We start from the raw sequence: 15,945 nt of genomic DNA, 5'->3' as shown, positions 1-15,945 counted from the left end.
ATGAATCCCACTTAATCATGGTGGGTAATTCTTTTTATATGCTGTTGAATTCGATTTGCTAGTATCTTATTGAGAATTCTTGCATCCATCTTCATCAGGGATATTGGCCTGTAGCTCTCTTTTTTTACTGGGTCTCTGTCTGGTTTAGGAATCAAAGTAATACTGGCTTCATAGAATGAGTCTGGAAGTTTTCCTTCCCTTTCTATTTCTTGGCATAGCTTGAGAAGGATAGGTATTATCTCTGCTTTAAACGTCTGGTAGAACTCCCCTGGGAAGCCATCTGGTCCTGGACTCTTATTTGTTGGGAGATTTTTGATAACCGATTCAATTTCTTCGCTGGTGATGGGTCTGCTCAAGCTTTCTCTTTCCTCCTGATTGAGTTTTGGAAGAGTGTGCGTGTTTAGGAATTTGTCCATTTGTTCTAGGTTGTCCAATGTGTTGGCATATAAGTTTTCATAGTATTCCCTGAGAATTGTTTGTATCTCTGAGGGATTGGTTGTAATAATTCCATTTTCATTCATGATTTTATCTATTTGGGTCATCTCCCTTTTCTTTGTGAGAAGCCTGGCTAGAGGTTTGTCAATTTTGTTTATCTTTTCAAAAAACCAACTCTTGGTTTCGTTGATCTGCTCTACAGTTTTTTTTAGATTCTGTATTGTTTATTTCTGCTCTGATCTTTCTTATTTCTCCTCTTCTGCTGGGTTTAGGCTGCCTTTGCTGTTCTGCTTCTATTTCCTTTAGGTGTGCTGTTAGATTTTGTATTTGGGATTTCTCTTGTTTCTGGAGATAGGCCTGGATCGCAACGTATTTTCCTCTCAGGACTGCCTTCGCTGCATCCCAAAGCGTTTGGATTGTTGTATTTTCTTTTTCGTTTGTTTCCGTATATTTGTCAATTTCTTCTCCAATTGCCTGGTCGACCCACTCATTCTTTAGTAGGGTGTTCTTTAACCTCCATGCTTTGGGAGGTTTTCCAGACTTTTTCCTGTGGTTCATTTCAAGCTTCATAGCCTTGTGGTCTGACAGCATGCATGGTACAATTTCAATTCTTGTATACTTATGAAGGGCTGTTTTGTGACCCAGTATATGACGTATCTTGGAGAAAGTTCCATGTGCACTCGAGAAGAAAGTATATTCTGTTGCTTTGGGATGCAGAGTTCTAAATAGATGTGTCAAGTCCATCTGATCCAATGTATCGTTCAGGGCCCTTGTTTCTTTATTGACCGTGTGTCTAGATGATCTATCCATTTCTGTAAGTGGAGTGTTAAAGTCCCCTGCAATGACCACATTCTTATCAATAAGGTTGCTCATGTTTATGAGGAATTGTTTTCTATATTTGGGGGCTCCTGTATTCGGCGCATAGACATTTATAATTGTTAGCTCTTCCTGATGGATAGGCCCTGTAATTATTATAAAATGCCCTTCTTCATCTCTTGTTACAGCCTTTGATTGAAAGTCTAGTTTGTCTGATATAAGTATGGATACTCCAGCTTTCTTTTGGCTTCCAGTAGCATGATAAATAGTTCTCCATCCCCTCACTCTCAATCTAAAGGTGTCCTCAGGGCTAAAATGAGTCTCTTGTAGACAGCACATAGATGGGTCTTGGTTTTTTATCCATTCTGATACCCTGTGTCTTTTGGTTGGTGCATTTGGTCCATTTACATTCAGTGTTATTATAGAAAGATACGGGTTTAGAGTCCTTATGATGTCTGTATGTGTACAGTGTAGCCCCCCCAAAAAGGGCTTCTGTGTTGGTGCACCCGAATCATCTGCAGAGACACAACCACCCACCCTTGTTGAGCCCTTTTGTGACTCTGCACCATTGTGGTCGCCAGGCTCTGGCTGCTGTGCTCCTCGGAGACGGTGGTGGAGGCACATCTGAGAAGAGTGTATCTGGACGAGTGAAGGGGTTGGGAGGAAATGTCGCTTACTTGCGCACTGTGCTTCCGGAAAGGCCTTTTCCGGAGAGGTCGCTCGGGAGCTGAGGCTGACCGAGCACTCTCCCAGCAGTCTGACTCCGAGGCCAAAGGCCGGGGTCAAGGAGGAGCTTGGCTTTGTTGTGAGCGATGGAAGCGGAAGCGGAGCCAGGTGAGGCACTGGCAGCTGGTGTTGGGACAGAACCTACCCCGTAAGGAGTTGGGTTTTCAGATAAGGGCCTGGGGTCGTTGTGTCCTCAGGGGGAAGGACCAGCATGATGTTGTTGAATTTTTTGAAAGCTGGTGCTGGTTCTGTGTGGATAGTGGGTTGGGGGAGGAGACAAGAATGGATGCTGTGTGGACGTCATTGGGTAGAGTGGCTCCTTCTAACGTGTGGGTTGAGCTCTAAGATTCGTGCTTTAGGCAACAGGTACAAGCCCCTCACATCACCCATCACATAAAGCACAGGACAGTGTGCGTCTTTATACCCTTTACAGAACTACGTAATGTGTAAAAGCAGCGTGTGTAATATTTACGTGTGTGGGTACAAGGCGTACACTAAAGCATTCACCTGTTCTGGAGAGCGTGGCAGGCACTGTACTAGGTGCTGAACGCTATGTGCTGCAGTTACCTCGCCCAGAGACGTATGTGGTTTTACGGAGAGCAATAGAAGGGCATGGGAGTGTGTGGTTCGGTGGAATAGGAGGAACGTGTGCACAGTGCGGCCGCAGGATGGCCGTTTTGTCCCATGGGTCGGCGTGGGTCAGACTCGGGGAGGCGGTTTTCCTTGGGAGGTTCGGCTGCCCTGTGTTCATGCACCCCACTCTGTCTCCCGGACGCCTCTCCAAGCACCTCGTAGTGAAGCTCCATCTGGGCGGACTGTGGGCTCTTGAGCTCCACACGGGCCACCACCCTCCTCCCCACACCTGTGCCTCCTCCTGGGAACAGAGCAGCTTGCTCCCTGGTCCGGTGGTCAGAAGCCAGGGAGATGGCTTTGCCTCTTTCCTGCTCTTCCCTCTCCCTGCTGGTCCGTGGGTCCTGTGGCGTGGAGCTTGCCTGTCTCAGAAGCCATCTGTGAGGTCTCTGGAGATCTGTACCCTGTCATCACTTGGGTGGACTCGGGGAGGGCCCGAGTCCTGCGGTCTTCCCTGCGCCGGCCCCACTCACCTCGCAGCAGCTTGGCTGTGGGGCGGGGGGCGCTTCCTGCTGTGCAGAGATGCTGGCGTCCTGCCCCATCCGTGTACAATACGCCTCGCTCTCTGAGAAGACGGCCTTTCTTTCTGAATCTGTGTCCTGCCTGCTGGCCCTTAGTGCCGGGTGTTGCCGAGCAACTTGGTCACTGACTCCTTTGGGGAAACACGTATGCCTTGTGTACGAGGACCGTCTAAACTTCTCCTTTTCTGCTCCTAGGTTGCTCAGTCAGTTAAGCGGCTGACTTTGGCCCCGTCATGAACTTTTTCTTGGCGAGGTAACCCCCGAGACGGGCTCTGAGCTGACAGCCCAGAGCCTGGAGTCTGCTTTCAATTCCTTGTCTCCCTCTCACTCTGCCCGTCCCCTGCTGCTCTCCGTCTCTAAGAAATAAAGAATGACATTAAAAAATTAAAACAGAAAATCTATTTCTAGTTTACTCTTTTCTGTTGTTCACAAAGGTCGTGCTTGCTTCGTTCTTCCCCAAGGATGAGTAGAGCTGACCGTGGAACAACTTGGTGTTCGGGGTTCCACCCTGCCCACGATTGAAAATCCGTGTATAACGTTTGGTCCCCAGAACACTTAACTGTTCAAACTCTCCTGTTGTCCAGTAACCTGAGTAGAAACAAAAACAGTGCATTAGCACCTGTGTCTTGTATGTGTTCTATACTCTATTCTTCGAGTCAAGTAATCGAGAGAAACAGTTTTACGTCACAGGGAAATAGGTGCACAGCTCTGCGCTGTATTGATCCCTAAGTGTATTCTCCGTTTGTTTCTAGAATGAATTGTCTATCAGAACCCACATCAGTGCTGGCTCAGGTGACACACTACGCTGTTGTTACGTGTATCATTAGCACTATGCGTCCGGAATGGGAGGAATTGGAAAGATTCCTGTGTATTCACGGATGTCACAATTCATGCGTTACCAGTGAAGGGTGAATGCTTCATGATGGCCTGGTGTAATCAGTACGATTGCTTCGTCATGGCCTAGGAGATACACGGGGGAATGAATGGTTACAAAGCTTTGCTAGCCTGCAGTTTTACAGCCCTATTCCTAATACAGCCTGGACACATTGTTACATTACAAAGACAGCCTGTGATAGTAGGCTGAGAGGCATCTTCTCTGGGCGGGGACAGAGAGAGGCCTGCCAGAAGGAAATGTCATGTTTGGAAAGCCAGGTTATGGAACAACACGTTATTCGTTTTCTGTCAGATCTTACTGCCCTTATGCCCGTGTGAGGATAGGCTGTCCGAGTGCACACAGTTCTCGCACACGATGTTCCTCCTGATGAACGCTTAGGTGGTGGTGACACACATGCGCCCCGGGCGGCCTGGCTGCATGCTCCCTCGATTTTCACGCACAGACGTGTGCATGGCAGGCGAAGTGGTTCACTGAGCACCTTGGTGAGGATTTGCTGTCTGGAAAGTGGGGGTGGGTCCTCACAAATGTGCTGATATGCAGACCTGCATGGGGTGGGGGGGACCCGCTAGCTGGGGCAGGCTTGGGCCTTGGGGCCCGGCGGTATGGGGGTGGAGGCGGGCACTGTCTGTGCAGCTTTCCAGAAGGGCCTTTCTGTTCCTGGCCAATGTTTCCGTAGACGGCTGGCTGGCTTTAGTCCCAGCGCCCTTGTCGTGGAAGGGTCCATGTGGGAAAGGAGCCGAGACTCTGCCGGATCACTCCTGGTGGCAGCGTGCTTTCCAGCGATGACACTTCCATGCCGCCTTCCTCGCCCTCCGTCTGCTTCGCCAGATCTCCTCTCTGTGCTGTCTTCTTCTGTGACCTCCTCTGGGCTTTTCTCTGTGCGCGTGACCTTCTGTAGGATACGCCTTTTGAATCCCTGCATCCCCCAACTCTTTTTCTTTTTCTTTTTGCCATATGCACAGTCTCATTCATGAGTTTCCTGATTGGCTGTGTCATAGGTCCTGGAAATCACGCACGTCGTATGGACAGTCATCTCTAGCAGGGATTTCTTGATTGTGTTGGGCTTGATGGTTTTCCCAGAGTGTTTTGTAACGTCCCTTGGCATCTTCCTGACTTTCATAATGTTCCCTCTGTGGCGGTTCTCTTTGGTAGCATTGACTGTCCTTCTTGTAAAGTGCCTGTGTCATGAGCCTCACAGATCCTCGTGGCCCCTGGTCCGCAGGCTGACTGAGACCCGCTGCGCTCCGGAGCGAGTGAGCCGCCAAGACACGATTGGTGGTGACCCGTGGGGTTCTGGGTGGCCAGGACTTTGTCCGATGTCAGAAGAACTTTGGAGGACAGTCCCTTGCTTTCAGCGTGCTTCCTGAGTTGAGGGACAGAGCCGGGATGGAACTGGTCCGGGGCAAGGGCTCTGGCTGTGCAGCCAGACCACTGGCCACTGGGACTTGTTGCCTTCAGGACCCTGGGGTGAGCTTCCTGCACAGGGCCAGCCGCCCTGATCACACCCCCGCCTGTATCCGCTCAGTCGGTAGCTGCTTCACCCCTTCCCACCCAACATCTTGGTGCTCACTTGTCTTTCTCGTGAATAAATGTCGTTTGTGGCATTTTCCCCCCGACGGGGCACCTCCTTCTGCACGAAAAACCTGTGCAGGCAGCCATGGTCTCCTCAACTGATTTTCTTGGGCTTTCACTTTTTGTGTTGGAGAGGTCGACATGCGGTGGATGGTAGTTCCTTCTTCTCTGCAATCTTCTCTGGGGCGTCTGGGAAACCGTGTGCTTCCTCTTCGTGGTAGAAGCTGCTTCTCCTATCGTCTGGACCATTTTAAAAGCCAAACCCCTTTCTAAAAGCACCAAGCTATCCTGTGCCTGCAGTGAAATGTGCCAGTTTTCGATCCTTCCCTTCCTTCTGCCTTACGTCGTGATGTCAGGTCTTCACTTGTCTTGCAGTTTGAGTTGAGTCTGCAGGTGTGCCCGTCTCACAGCAGTCCTACATCCACAGAGATGCCACATCTTCCACGCGAGACACAAAGATGTCTCACAAATAGCACCAGGTTTTTGCATGGGCTGGGGTAGCTGCAACGAGAGCTTCGAGAATTTCCCTTTCTTTGTGCCTCCGTGGTCCTCACGCTGGCCGGCTGGCAGCTGCAGCTGTGGACCTCGGTACATGTCAGGCCATTCAGCCTTTTCTTGTCATACCACGAGTCTTCTCTGCATCGCGGGAGCACGTCCAGCATCCCTGGGGACACTTCAAACGGGTCCCAGGCTGTAATTCAGGTTCATGGTATTGCCCTTAACACGGCGAAAATGACGCAGGAACCCTGAGAAATCACTTTTCCTGTGGTGCTTGATTTACTGGAGAAAGGAAGTGCTTACCAAGAGCCGAGTAGCAGATTTGTGGATTCGTGCAACACTTGAGGGGACCTCAATAGCAACAGGAGGTGGTGCACACTTCCCCCAGAGGACAGGGTCTGCTACAGCTCGTGTGATGCGGTTAGGACTTAATCCTGCGTCTCCACGTTTGTTTGCCTTTCTCTTGACTGCAAATGGCACCATGTAGGTACGGTCAGTTTCTGTGTGCAAGATGATACGTTTTGTCTTGTGAGAGTAGGTTTGTGTATGTTTTCCCGATAGGAAATGCTCTCATAGCCTACTATCTGCGTATATTTCATGCACTCCTGGCCTCCCTTTCACTTACTAGTTTTGCATATATTTCATGCACTCCTGGCCTCCCTTTTACTTACTAGTTTTGATACTTCGTAGCTGCTCAGCTCATCTGCCAGTCTTGCCAAACGTCACACATCTCCAGAAAAGTTTCCAATGTATTTATTGGAACAAAAATCCCCACATAGAAATGGGCCTGCACAGTCCTACATCAAGGATCAGATAGGCTTCTGTGGGTTCACCTTGTCAAGTCAGATTGCCCGGAACGTGGTCAGTTCTGTGGTAACATTCCCGTTGATTTGGAAAGGGCTGATTTATGAAGGAACTTGAAGTATGTCACCAGTTTGTACTTGGATTTTCTAGAATTGCTGAAATCAACCACTCTCTCTTTGGAATGTCAGTTGATAAGTAAACCTTATCCCCTCATTTGTCCTACAGAGACAAAAGCTCTGGGGCGCCTGGGTGTCTCAGGGCGTTAAGCGTCTGACTCTTGGTTTCAGCTCAGGTCATGATGTCATGGTTCACGGATTGAGCCCTGTACCGGGCTCTGCGCTCGACTGACTGCAGAGTGTGCGTCCACCTCCTTGGAGCCCACCTGTACGCCATGTCCTGGTCGGGCGCCCAGTATTGGCGAGAGAGAAGCCCCACGCGGGGTGGTGGGCCCTGGCATCACTCTCCTCAGAAACCCTCCCTCCCTAAGATTTCCTGCTTGACTAAGGAAAGAAGTCGTAAACTCGCCCTTTCGCCAAGAGTCCTACCATCCTTTGTGAAAAGTCCATTGGGTATGGTTGAGTCTGATTGAGCCAGGTGTTCAGGCTAAGACAGCAGCTTTTGAGTACCGTCAGCCTTTCCCCACTGCCGCTCCACAAGCCTGCTTGCCAGACGAGGCCAGAGGCCGGGGACGGGCAGGAGGCTTCTCGGCCTGTTGCTCCCGAGTCAGCCGAGTTCCTGAGTCCTAGACCTGCCAGGCACCTGAAAATGTCTGTCCCCTTGAGTGTCGGTCCCTCCGAAAATCCCCGGGACTCCTGTGGGTGGTGAGGAGGGGACTGGTGTGTGTGATGCTACTTGAGGGTGGTGGGTGCTGGGACTCTGGAGGGCCACGGAGGCCTGGTGTGCTCTGGTAAAGACCCCCTGTGTCTCTCCACTTTTGTCCCCTCGCCGACCCCAGGAGTGTGCAGCTCTCGCTGCAGAGCTCCACACCTGCAGGGAGCAGCTCGTGCAGAGAGAGGAGGAGATCGCCAACCTGAAGGCGGAGAGAAACAACACCAGGGTCAGTAGGCGCACTGCCAGTGTCTTTAAACACAGGACACCATTCGCTCCCCTTGTCCACGTGTCCCCGTGGAGTTGGCCGGGACCTATTGTTCTCAAACCTTGTTTGATCCGTGAGGAGGAGTAAGGCTATTTTAACACATTCGAGGGGGTGGCTCCCTACCTGGGAACTGAATTGAAGGGATTCAGACTTGGTTTTGCATTTGGTGACCTTGAGGCCCGGAATTGAAGGTGTTCTTGAAACACGGTTTTCCTTTTGCCTCTCCCGCCAGCTGCTGCTGGAACATTTGGAGTTGCTCGTCTCCAGGCACGAGAGAGCTCTTCAAAAAACAGTCATACGGCGACAGGCGAAGCCTCCGGCCGGCGTGTCCAGTGAGGCGGAGGTGCTCAAGGTGCTCAACTCCATATTGGAGAAGGACAAGACCGAGGCTGAAACGGTGTGCCTAGCCACGGCGGTCCTCAATTTGTGCACATGCTGTGTGTTGTGGGCACACTTTGTGTGTTTGTGTGACTGGAGTTTCCTTTTCATCTTCTCGAATTCTTGTAAGAAGACAGGTCTGTATGGTCAAAAAGCAGTAGTTGGTGGCAATGTTGTGTGTATCGATTGGCTAGTACAAATTGCATAATGTAATTTCTTTCGGGGAAGATTTGTCTCCCATGTAAAATTGAAAGCGGTTAACAGGCAAGTTTGTGAACAGGAGCATCCGTGAAAACCCTTCCCAGCATTCTGTCATGTTATTTGAGGCGAAGGGGATCTTAGGGTAACTGTATAGTAAGGACTAACGAAACACCTCTGTGTACAAACTCAATCCCTTTGTTTTTCCAGGTAAGAGAGCAGTTACGTGTGGCACTGGAGGGGTGTAGTTTCGTAGAAGAAGAATTAGGGGCCACACGCAGAGTTCAGCTCCAGACCTCATCCCAGGATTTGGTTGGAGGGGGTTTCCTTTTTATCCATTGTTTTTAAAACAACATATGAAGACTAGCAGTGGGGGCCCTCACACGTTGCTTCCCTTTCTGAGTTTCAAAGGTGCAGAGCCAGATGAAAGAGCTCCTGGCTACCCTGTGCACTCTCGTGGCCAAGCTGGAAGAGGACCTGGACGTCTCCAGGAAAGACCTCATCCTTTCGGAAGCAATGAACACCATATTACAAAGAGATGTCCGTGAAGTGAGTGTCAGTTGAAGTGGCCACGCCGTCGTCGAGCCAAACGTGGGGTGTTTGGTTCGGCCTTGCCCAGCGTGTCCTTCGTCTCCCACGGGTTTTGAACGTTTGGAGTTTGGTAGAAGTAGCAGCAGAACGGGACGTGACTCCGGGGCCTGGGCGGGCTGCCTCCCCGTCTGCGTGGTGGCATCTGTCCTCCCTGGGCTCTCCCCTGCAGAGGCCTGGCGGGCAGGCGGCGGAGTGGCCTCGGGCGTGGAGTGTGGGCCACCTGAGCTCGGCCCATGCCGTGCTCTCGGTCCGTTTTGGGAACACACTCGGCACGTAGGAACCAGCGTGGTGCTGCCAGGTCGCTTCCGGGGGCACGACCGTGCGAGGGCGGCTCTGCCGAGGGGCCGTCACGGCCGCCTCTGCCGCCCTGCCCTCCTCCCGGGGGTTCCGTGCTCCTGGTCGTGGCGGTCAGAGTGAGCGAGGGGCAGCCCGCTGGTCCTGGTGTAAGGTCATGGAGGAGTGCGGCCGCTTCTGCACGTGTGGTCGTCGATGGGAATCTGATCATTGTCACAGAAACTAGTAAGGGTAGGATGGTTTCTCTGTGCCTCCTCCTGTCACTGCGAGCTGCCCTTTGCAGACAGTCCCCGCACACCCCACCCCCAGCCCGGCAGTGCCACCTCGGGAAGACCCTGTCAGACCCTCGAGGGTGTACGTGCACGAGCAGTGTGTTTAGTACCTTAGTGTGGGTGAGGTCGTGTCAGAATTTAAAACAAAAGTATTTGCAGAAATTATATAACCCGTTCAGTGAAGTTGTTGTTTGGCAAAGGTGGGGAGAGACCCCTCAGCAGAGTTCAATATGCAGAGAATTCAGAAAATCATTTCTTAGGACTCATCACTTTCACTCTTGAGCCTGCTGACATAAATTGCTTAGTAAACACGGAGGGCTGGAGGAGGAATCCTTCGGGTGGTGGACAAGAAACGCAGGGCAGGACGTCCTGGTTCCATTTGCAGTGTCAGATAGCATGGGATACAATGTTGTTACAGGGTTAAGCTATAGAAGATGACTTCCACTTATATGAAAGGTGGAGTTTGGCTTCCATTTGTTAACACTGCTGCCTCAACTTTGTGGTCATTGGATGAGATTTCATCCACCTTTTCCCCGGAAAAAGGATGGTTGTCTCATGGTGTGTGCCTCCAGAGGCAAGTCGCTGTTGTGTGCAAAGCTCAACGGTGTCCGGAGGCAACCGAGGTTGTGACTTCCGGGAGACTCTATTATCCGTTTGTCGTTGAACACATGGGAAAGAATAAGCCTGGGTAACTGGTCAGAATCCCGAGCAGCCTCCGCACTGTCGGCACAGAGCCTGACGCGGGGCGCCAACTCACAAAGCGACACCGGCTGAGCCACCCAGGTGCCCCGAGGATGCTACTTTTCTGTTTGTTTGGAAAATGAGGACTTCGCCCGGTTTTTGTGTCTGGAGTGTGTTAATGTGTCGTACGCTGATTCTTTCCCTGTTTTCCCTCTGAAATACCTGCTGTAGGCCACGGCCCAGAAGGAAGACATGCAAGAGAGGATCACTACCCTTGAGAAGCGCTGCCTCAGGGCACAGCAGGAAGCCACCTCTCTGCACGACCTCAAGGATAAACTTGAAAACGAGATCGCAAAGAAGGACTCTCTGCATCGACAGGTCGTTGGTTTTCGTTGAACTTCATTCCACTTTTATTAATTACAAGTCAAGTTAAGGACCAAGTGTCAATGTCAAGGTTTTAGGATCTTAGAATCTTGTGTTGACCAGCGGGGTTACCTCAACGTCCAGGGTTTAATTCTTTCGACTTTTATGGAAGCATGTGATGGGGCTATCCTCCTTGATTCCTTCTTTGTCTTGTCTTACATGCACGTTACTCTGTTGCCTGTTAGCACTGTTTCCAAAGGAGTAGGGAGTGGCCGGGAATGTGTAGGCAGCTGGCCATTTTGGTTAGTACCTGAGATCGGGGGGAATGGCAGGTGCAGAAGCACAGTCTGGCGTGAGGATGTGAGACCCTGTGTTTTGGGAAGCAGCACGTCTCTTCCTTGGTTGTCTCAGGTCATCCGGCATTGAACAGGAAAACCACATCCAGCTTCTTGGAAACAGACTGAGTTTGCCTGGTGTGTTTGTCAAATGTGTCAGTCGACCCAAAATGATGATCAAAGTGAAATACTAGGAGGCCATTAAAATGACACCTGGAATGCTGTTTGAGAGCACATAAGATGTTCCAAATCATGAGTGTAAAAGGCAGATCATGAGAGACTACGTGTACAGCATGTGATTTATTTTCTGAGGGTTTTAAAGCATGATACGCGGTCTGTATATACACACAGAGCTATATGCACACAGAAGATGGAAGGCGTCTGTGGGAACAAACGTTAACCTTGCAAAAACCTCACCTTGTACATGATTTTTAAAATGACTTTATATATTTTTAATGCTTATGTATTTTTGAGAGAGGGAGCCAGAGTGAGAGAGAGAGAGCGAGCAAGCATGAGCAGTGGAGGGCCAGAGAGGGAGAGAGGGAGACACAGAATCCAAAGCAGGCTCCAGGCTCTGAGCTGTCAGCACAGAGCACGAGGCGGGGTTGACCCCATGAGCTATGAGATCATGACCTGAGCCGAAGGTGGACGCTTAACCGACTGAGCCACCTCGGCTTTCCTAAAAGTCCTTTAACAAAAAATCTCGTGTCTATGTTTTCCACGTTGAAGTTTTCCGCGTTTTTGGTCAAGAGGGAGAGTGTTTTTGTTGAATAATGGTACACTTCCAAAAAGAACTCAACTGGCATCAGGCATGCTCTCAGAAGCTCTGTGCTGGCTGATGTGCCCACCTCAGAATGTCCTATGTAGCGAGCCCTCGGACCACAGTATAAATATGTTTACGGAGGGTTAGGACCGAACCCTTCTCTCCTTAACTGGTCAGGAAGAATGAGCAAGCTCCTCCAGAAGATGGGTTTTCTTTAATGTGTGGGAACTTTGTTGAAGATACTGAAGAAGAGCAAAGAGTTGGGCAAGACATGTTTTGCGTAGTGAAACGAGGACCAAGGCAGTGGGTGACTCCTTGCAGAAAGGAAAGGGTTACTCTGAAGCACCTACCAACCTGTTGGCTTCAGTCAGAACTAACAGTAGATCTCTGCATTTAGATTTTGTTTCAATTTATTGAAAATGGAAACGGAGAGAAGACTTGCTACGCTTTGATGCTTTGCCTTCATTTCCTAGACTGAGGCTCAAAACCGCCAGTTGCAAGAGCGCCTGGAGGTGGCGGAGCGGAAGCTGCAGCAGACCCCGAGGAAGGCCAAGTCGCTGCCCGAGGTGGAAGCCGAGCCGGCCCAGAGGGTGGCCACCCTCTGCAAGGTGGGGCCCCCGTTTCCTTCTGGGTCCCATGGTGGGAATGTCATTTTCATGGCGGTCCGTTCTTGTATCTCATCTCTCACCGGTAACGTCGGCGTGCCAAATTCCACGAACCGGCTGAGATCTGTTTTCGGTGCTCCTTTGTCTGAGATTGGAATGCTTTTCAAACGGCAGGCATCATCCCCAGTTTTGTTCCCTCCGGTTTTGTCCGACGTGTGCTGTTTGCCATTGGTTGCATCCAAGACTCACTGCTTTTCAGAGTTAAGTCAGCGACTCAAAGCTCAAGATAGTAGCCTTGGGTAAGAGAAGGACAGGGGTGCCTGGCTGGCTCAGTCAGTGGAGCTTGGGACTCTTGATCTCAGGGTCATGAGTCTGAGCTCCCCGTTGGGTGTAGAGCTTACCGAAGGAAAAAAAAAAACAAAAAAAGCATAGAATTTTTCCGAGAAATGAGAAAATCCTATCCTCTTTTAAACAGAATCGTTTTTATGTGAAACATTCTTAAATGTTCATTTATTTTGAGACAGACAGAGAGAGCGATCATGGGCACATACATGAGCAGGGGAGGGGCAGAAAGAAGGAGATAGAATGCCATGTAGGCTCCATGCTATCAGCACCGAGCCTGACACAGGGCTCGAACGCCCAAACCTTGAGTTCATGACCTGAGCTGAAGCCAAGAGTCAGAACCCGACTGACTGCGCCACCCAGACACCCCTGTAAGAAATAAATCTTTAAGGAATTCCCTCGGAGGTTCCACAAATAGAGTCGAGGAACGTGCCCGACACAGTCCCTGCCCTCCCAGTTCTCACAGCCCTCACCACCCACAGAGGAAGGCAGCAGTTGAAGAGGGAGTTTCCAGATATGATGTGGTCGGTGCTGGCATCGAGTGATGCACACAGGACTAGGGAGCCCGTGACTGGGCAGCCAGTCCATCCTTCCAGAACCTGGGCTGAGGGAACCTGTAGCAGGGAGCCTGTCGGTGCTTCTGTGTCACCGGTTCGAGTGCAGTGAGGGTCCCAGTGGGAAGGGGGTGGGGTCGTCACGGGATAATGACCCTCAAGGCTGCCATCAAGTCGGGCAGGCGGCATTGGGCGCCCACAGGCCCAGGCTCCAACAGAGCCTCTCCTCCTTGGTGATCTGCATGTCAAGTCTCCGTTTCTTTTCTCGCCTGTCCTCTCTCCTGTTCCTGGTCAGCCGTGTAGCCCGACCCTTTGTCTTTGGACACTCAGCTGCTGAGGAAGCTAAATTGTTGGAAGTAACTTCCCAGCTTAGGAAGGCAGCACGCCTGTTTGCTCTTTCCGCTTGCTGCTTCCTCCTGTCCGTGCTGAGTGGACAGGGGTGTCTCCCGGGGGACGAGGCACCGTCCAAGGATCCGGGACCCGGGGTGGGGATGAGACCATTGCCTACCCCCGGTCACCAGCATGGAAGCCCACTGCTTCCCACTGGCAGGCATGAGGCCTGTAGGGACTGTGAGCAGGCAGAAGGCCGCTCACAGCATGTCGTGCGTAGGCACAGCGTGTGGTGTGGGGCAGCCAGCTCTTCTGACCCCGCTGTCGCCCACAGGCCGAGCAGAGGCGTGGCAACATCGAGGAAAGGCTGCGCCAGATGGAGGCCCAGCTGGAGGAAAAGAACCAAGAACTGCAGCGGGTACGTGTCCGAGCGGAGCAGCCGCCCACCTGGCAGTGGTTGAGGATGAGGCGCAGGCTGGGGGTGTGGGGGTAGGGAATGGTCCCTTGTTGCCCACTTCTCCCCATGTGGACGCCAGGCCCCTTCTCGATCCCGTCAGGGGTACCGTGGACTCTTGTGCGAGTTGGATGCTAGTGAACACTCCTAGTCTGTGGACAATGTTCTCTGGACGCTGGGGCCCCGTAGGCAGTGCCGCCTAGGGGTGGAGGCACCCGCACAGCCCACCGTGCCCACCAGCTCATTAGCAGCTACTCACGGTTGACGGGGGACCTCGTGGGTGTCCCTTGGCCAAAGCGGAGGTACCGGCCTGGGGTAGGGCAGCCTAGAGGAGGGGTCTCCTTCCTTAGGACATGACACTGAGGTCCTGAAATCAGGTCACGGGCCTGACCTTGGTCCCCACATCCTGAATTTCTACTTGAGGTGTAAAGGCACAGGTCGGGGTAGATGTTCCTAAGAAGAGGAATAGCGTGATCGAGCCTTGACGAAAGGGAGGCCCGTGTCCCTTGAATCCCCTGAGATTTTTCCCTGCGGGAGCTGGTCGGACGTCAACATGAAACACCCAGGAGACACACCAGGCAGCAGCCTCCCCAACTTGGGACGTCCATCCAAGGCCATCAGGTTTTGTTTTCACCAGAAAACTCAAAACACTCACCCTTAACTTACACCAGAAACTCGTGTGCTTGGCCCTCGGGGTCAGAGAATCAAACATGAGTTTCCGCGGAGTGAGGCTTCTGATGCCAGCGTGACGGCTCGTGTCGGCCGACCCCAGCCTGCCATGACACATGCACACAAGCGAGCACAACCAGACGCTAGCCTCTTGGGCTGAGAATTCGACCTCACCTACTTAGAGAAGCACTTCATTGCCTTTAGGACTGTATGGTAGTTTGGAGGGACAGGTGTTGAGATAAGGATTCTATTATAACTGAGACAATTCCAAGGACACTTTTAAGCTGCTTTGCTGGAAAAATACGTGGGTGCTGATCCCTTCTTGTGGGGTGGCCAGGGTCTTTTCCAAGTGATGGCCGTTGCTGCGTGTGAGGTGTGGTGGTCGTGCTTTCTGTTGCCTGCTCCCAAGGAAAGAGGTGCCAGCAGGTGTGGCTTAGAGATGAGGAAGCCCGAGCCTGGAGGGACTGTCCATTGCCTAGCCTGCGGGTGTGTCCTGTGGGCTCTTCCTCTTCCCTGGGCCCCCCGACTGCAGGGCACATGTGTACTCCGTACCCCACGGCCCTCCGCCCGGCAGGAGCCCCTGAATCCTGCCGGCCTGTCCTCGCCGCTTCTGTTTTGGGTTAATTCAGGATATGCGGTAGAAACAAGTTTTTAAACCATACGATCGATGAGAGTTCTATAAAACACAGACCCGTGAACCTTGCGGTTACGTTCGGAAATTACTTGAGGTAAATACAAGTTTCCATTACAAAACGTTCAGGAGATGTGTGAATTTCACGAAAAACAGGTGAAAGTCTTTCTCACCACTGAATCTTTCCCAAAGTGGATTTTTTTTTTAATCTTTCGGTTTTGTCAATGGATTCATTTCTTTCCCCCTGAGGCCAGATCCGAGCTTCTGTTTCCGCCCCGGAATATTCCTCCTCCCGTGTGTAGATGAGCTGATCCCCTTAAGAATATGCTCTTTCCTGCATGTGCATCTGCCTCCTGAGCCCATCTGAGAGCTAATAATGAGGACATTCGTGAGGGCCCATGCGTGTTTTGTTTCCCAGAAACAAAGGGACCTGCTAAGTGATGACCCCTGGGAAGCAGGTTCCTGCGTTTCTGTGCCCCGCTAGGTCGGTGC

The 15,945-nt window shown here is 51.6% G+C and overlaps 1 protein-coding gene across 1 annotated transcript in view; it reads left to right on the top strand.

The window, feature by feature from the left end:
* The window catches only part of LOC123587511 (liprin-alpha-1-like), a 36,919-nt gene that overhangs the window by 20,637 nt on the left and 337 nt on the right, over positions 1 to 15,945 (top strand). The window contains exons 3-8 of the mRNA XM_045457297.1: positions 7,853 to 7,954; positions 8,226 to 8,390; positions 8,981 to 9,118; positions 10,639 to 10,785; positions 12,342 to 12,476; positions 14,034 to 14,117. Of these exons, the coding sequence (XP_045313253.1) occupies positions 7,853 to 7,954; positions 8,226 to 8,390; positions 8,981 to 9,118; positions 10,639 to 10,785; positions 12,342 to 12,476; positions 14,034 to 14,117 (771 nt within the window). The remainder of the gene's footprint in view (positions 1 to 7,852; positions 7,955 to 8,225; positions 8,391 to 8,980; positions 9,119 to 10,638; positions 10,786 to 12,341; positions 12,477 to 14,033; positions 14,118 to 15,945) is intronic.

This window comes from Leopardus geoffroyi, chromosome D3 (genome assembly GCF_018350155.1).
Source record: "Leopardus geoffroyi isolate Oge1 chromosome D3, O.geoffroyi_Oge1_pat1.0, whole genome shotgun sequence".
Classification (NCBI taxonomy): Eukaryota; Metazoa; Chordata; class Mammalia; order Carnivora; family Felidae; genus Leopardus; species Leopardus geoffroyi.
The sequence above is the reverse complement of the archived record's forward strand: the minus strand, read 5'-3'. Positions and strand labels throughout refer to the sequence as shown.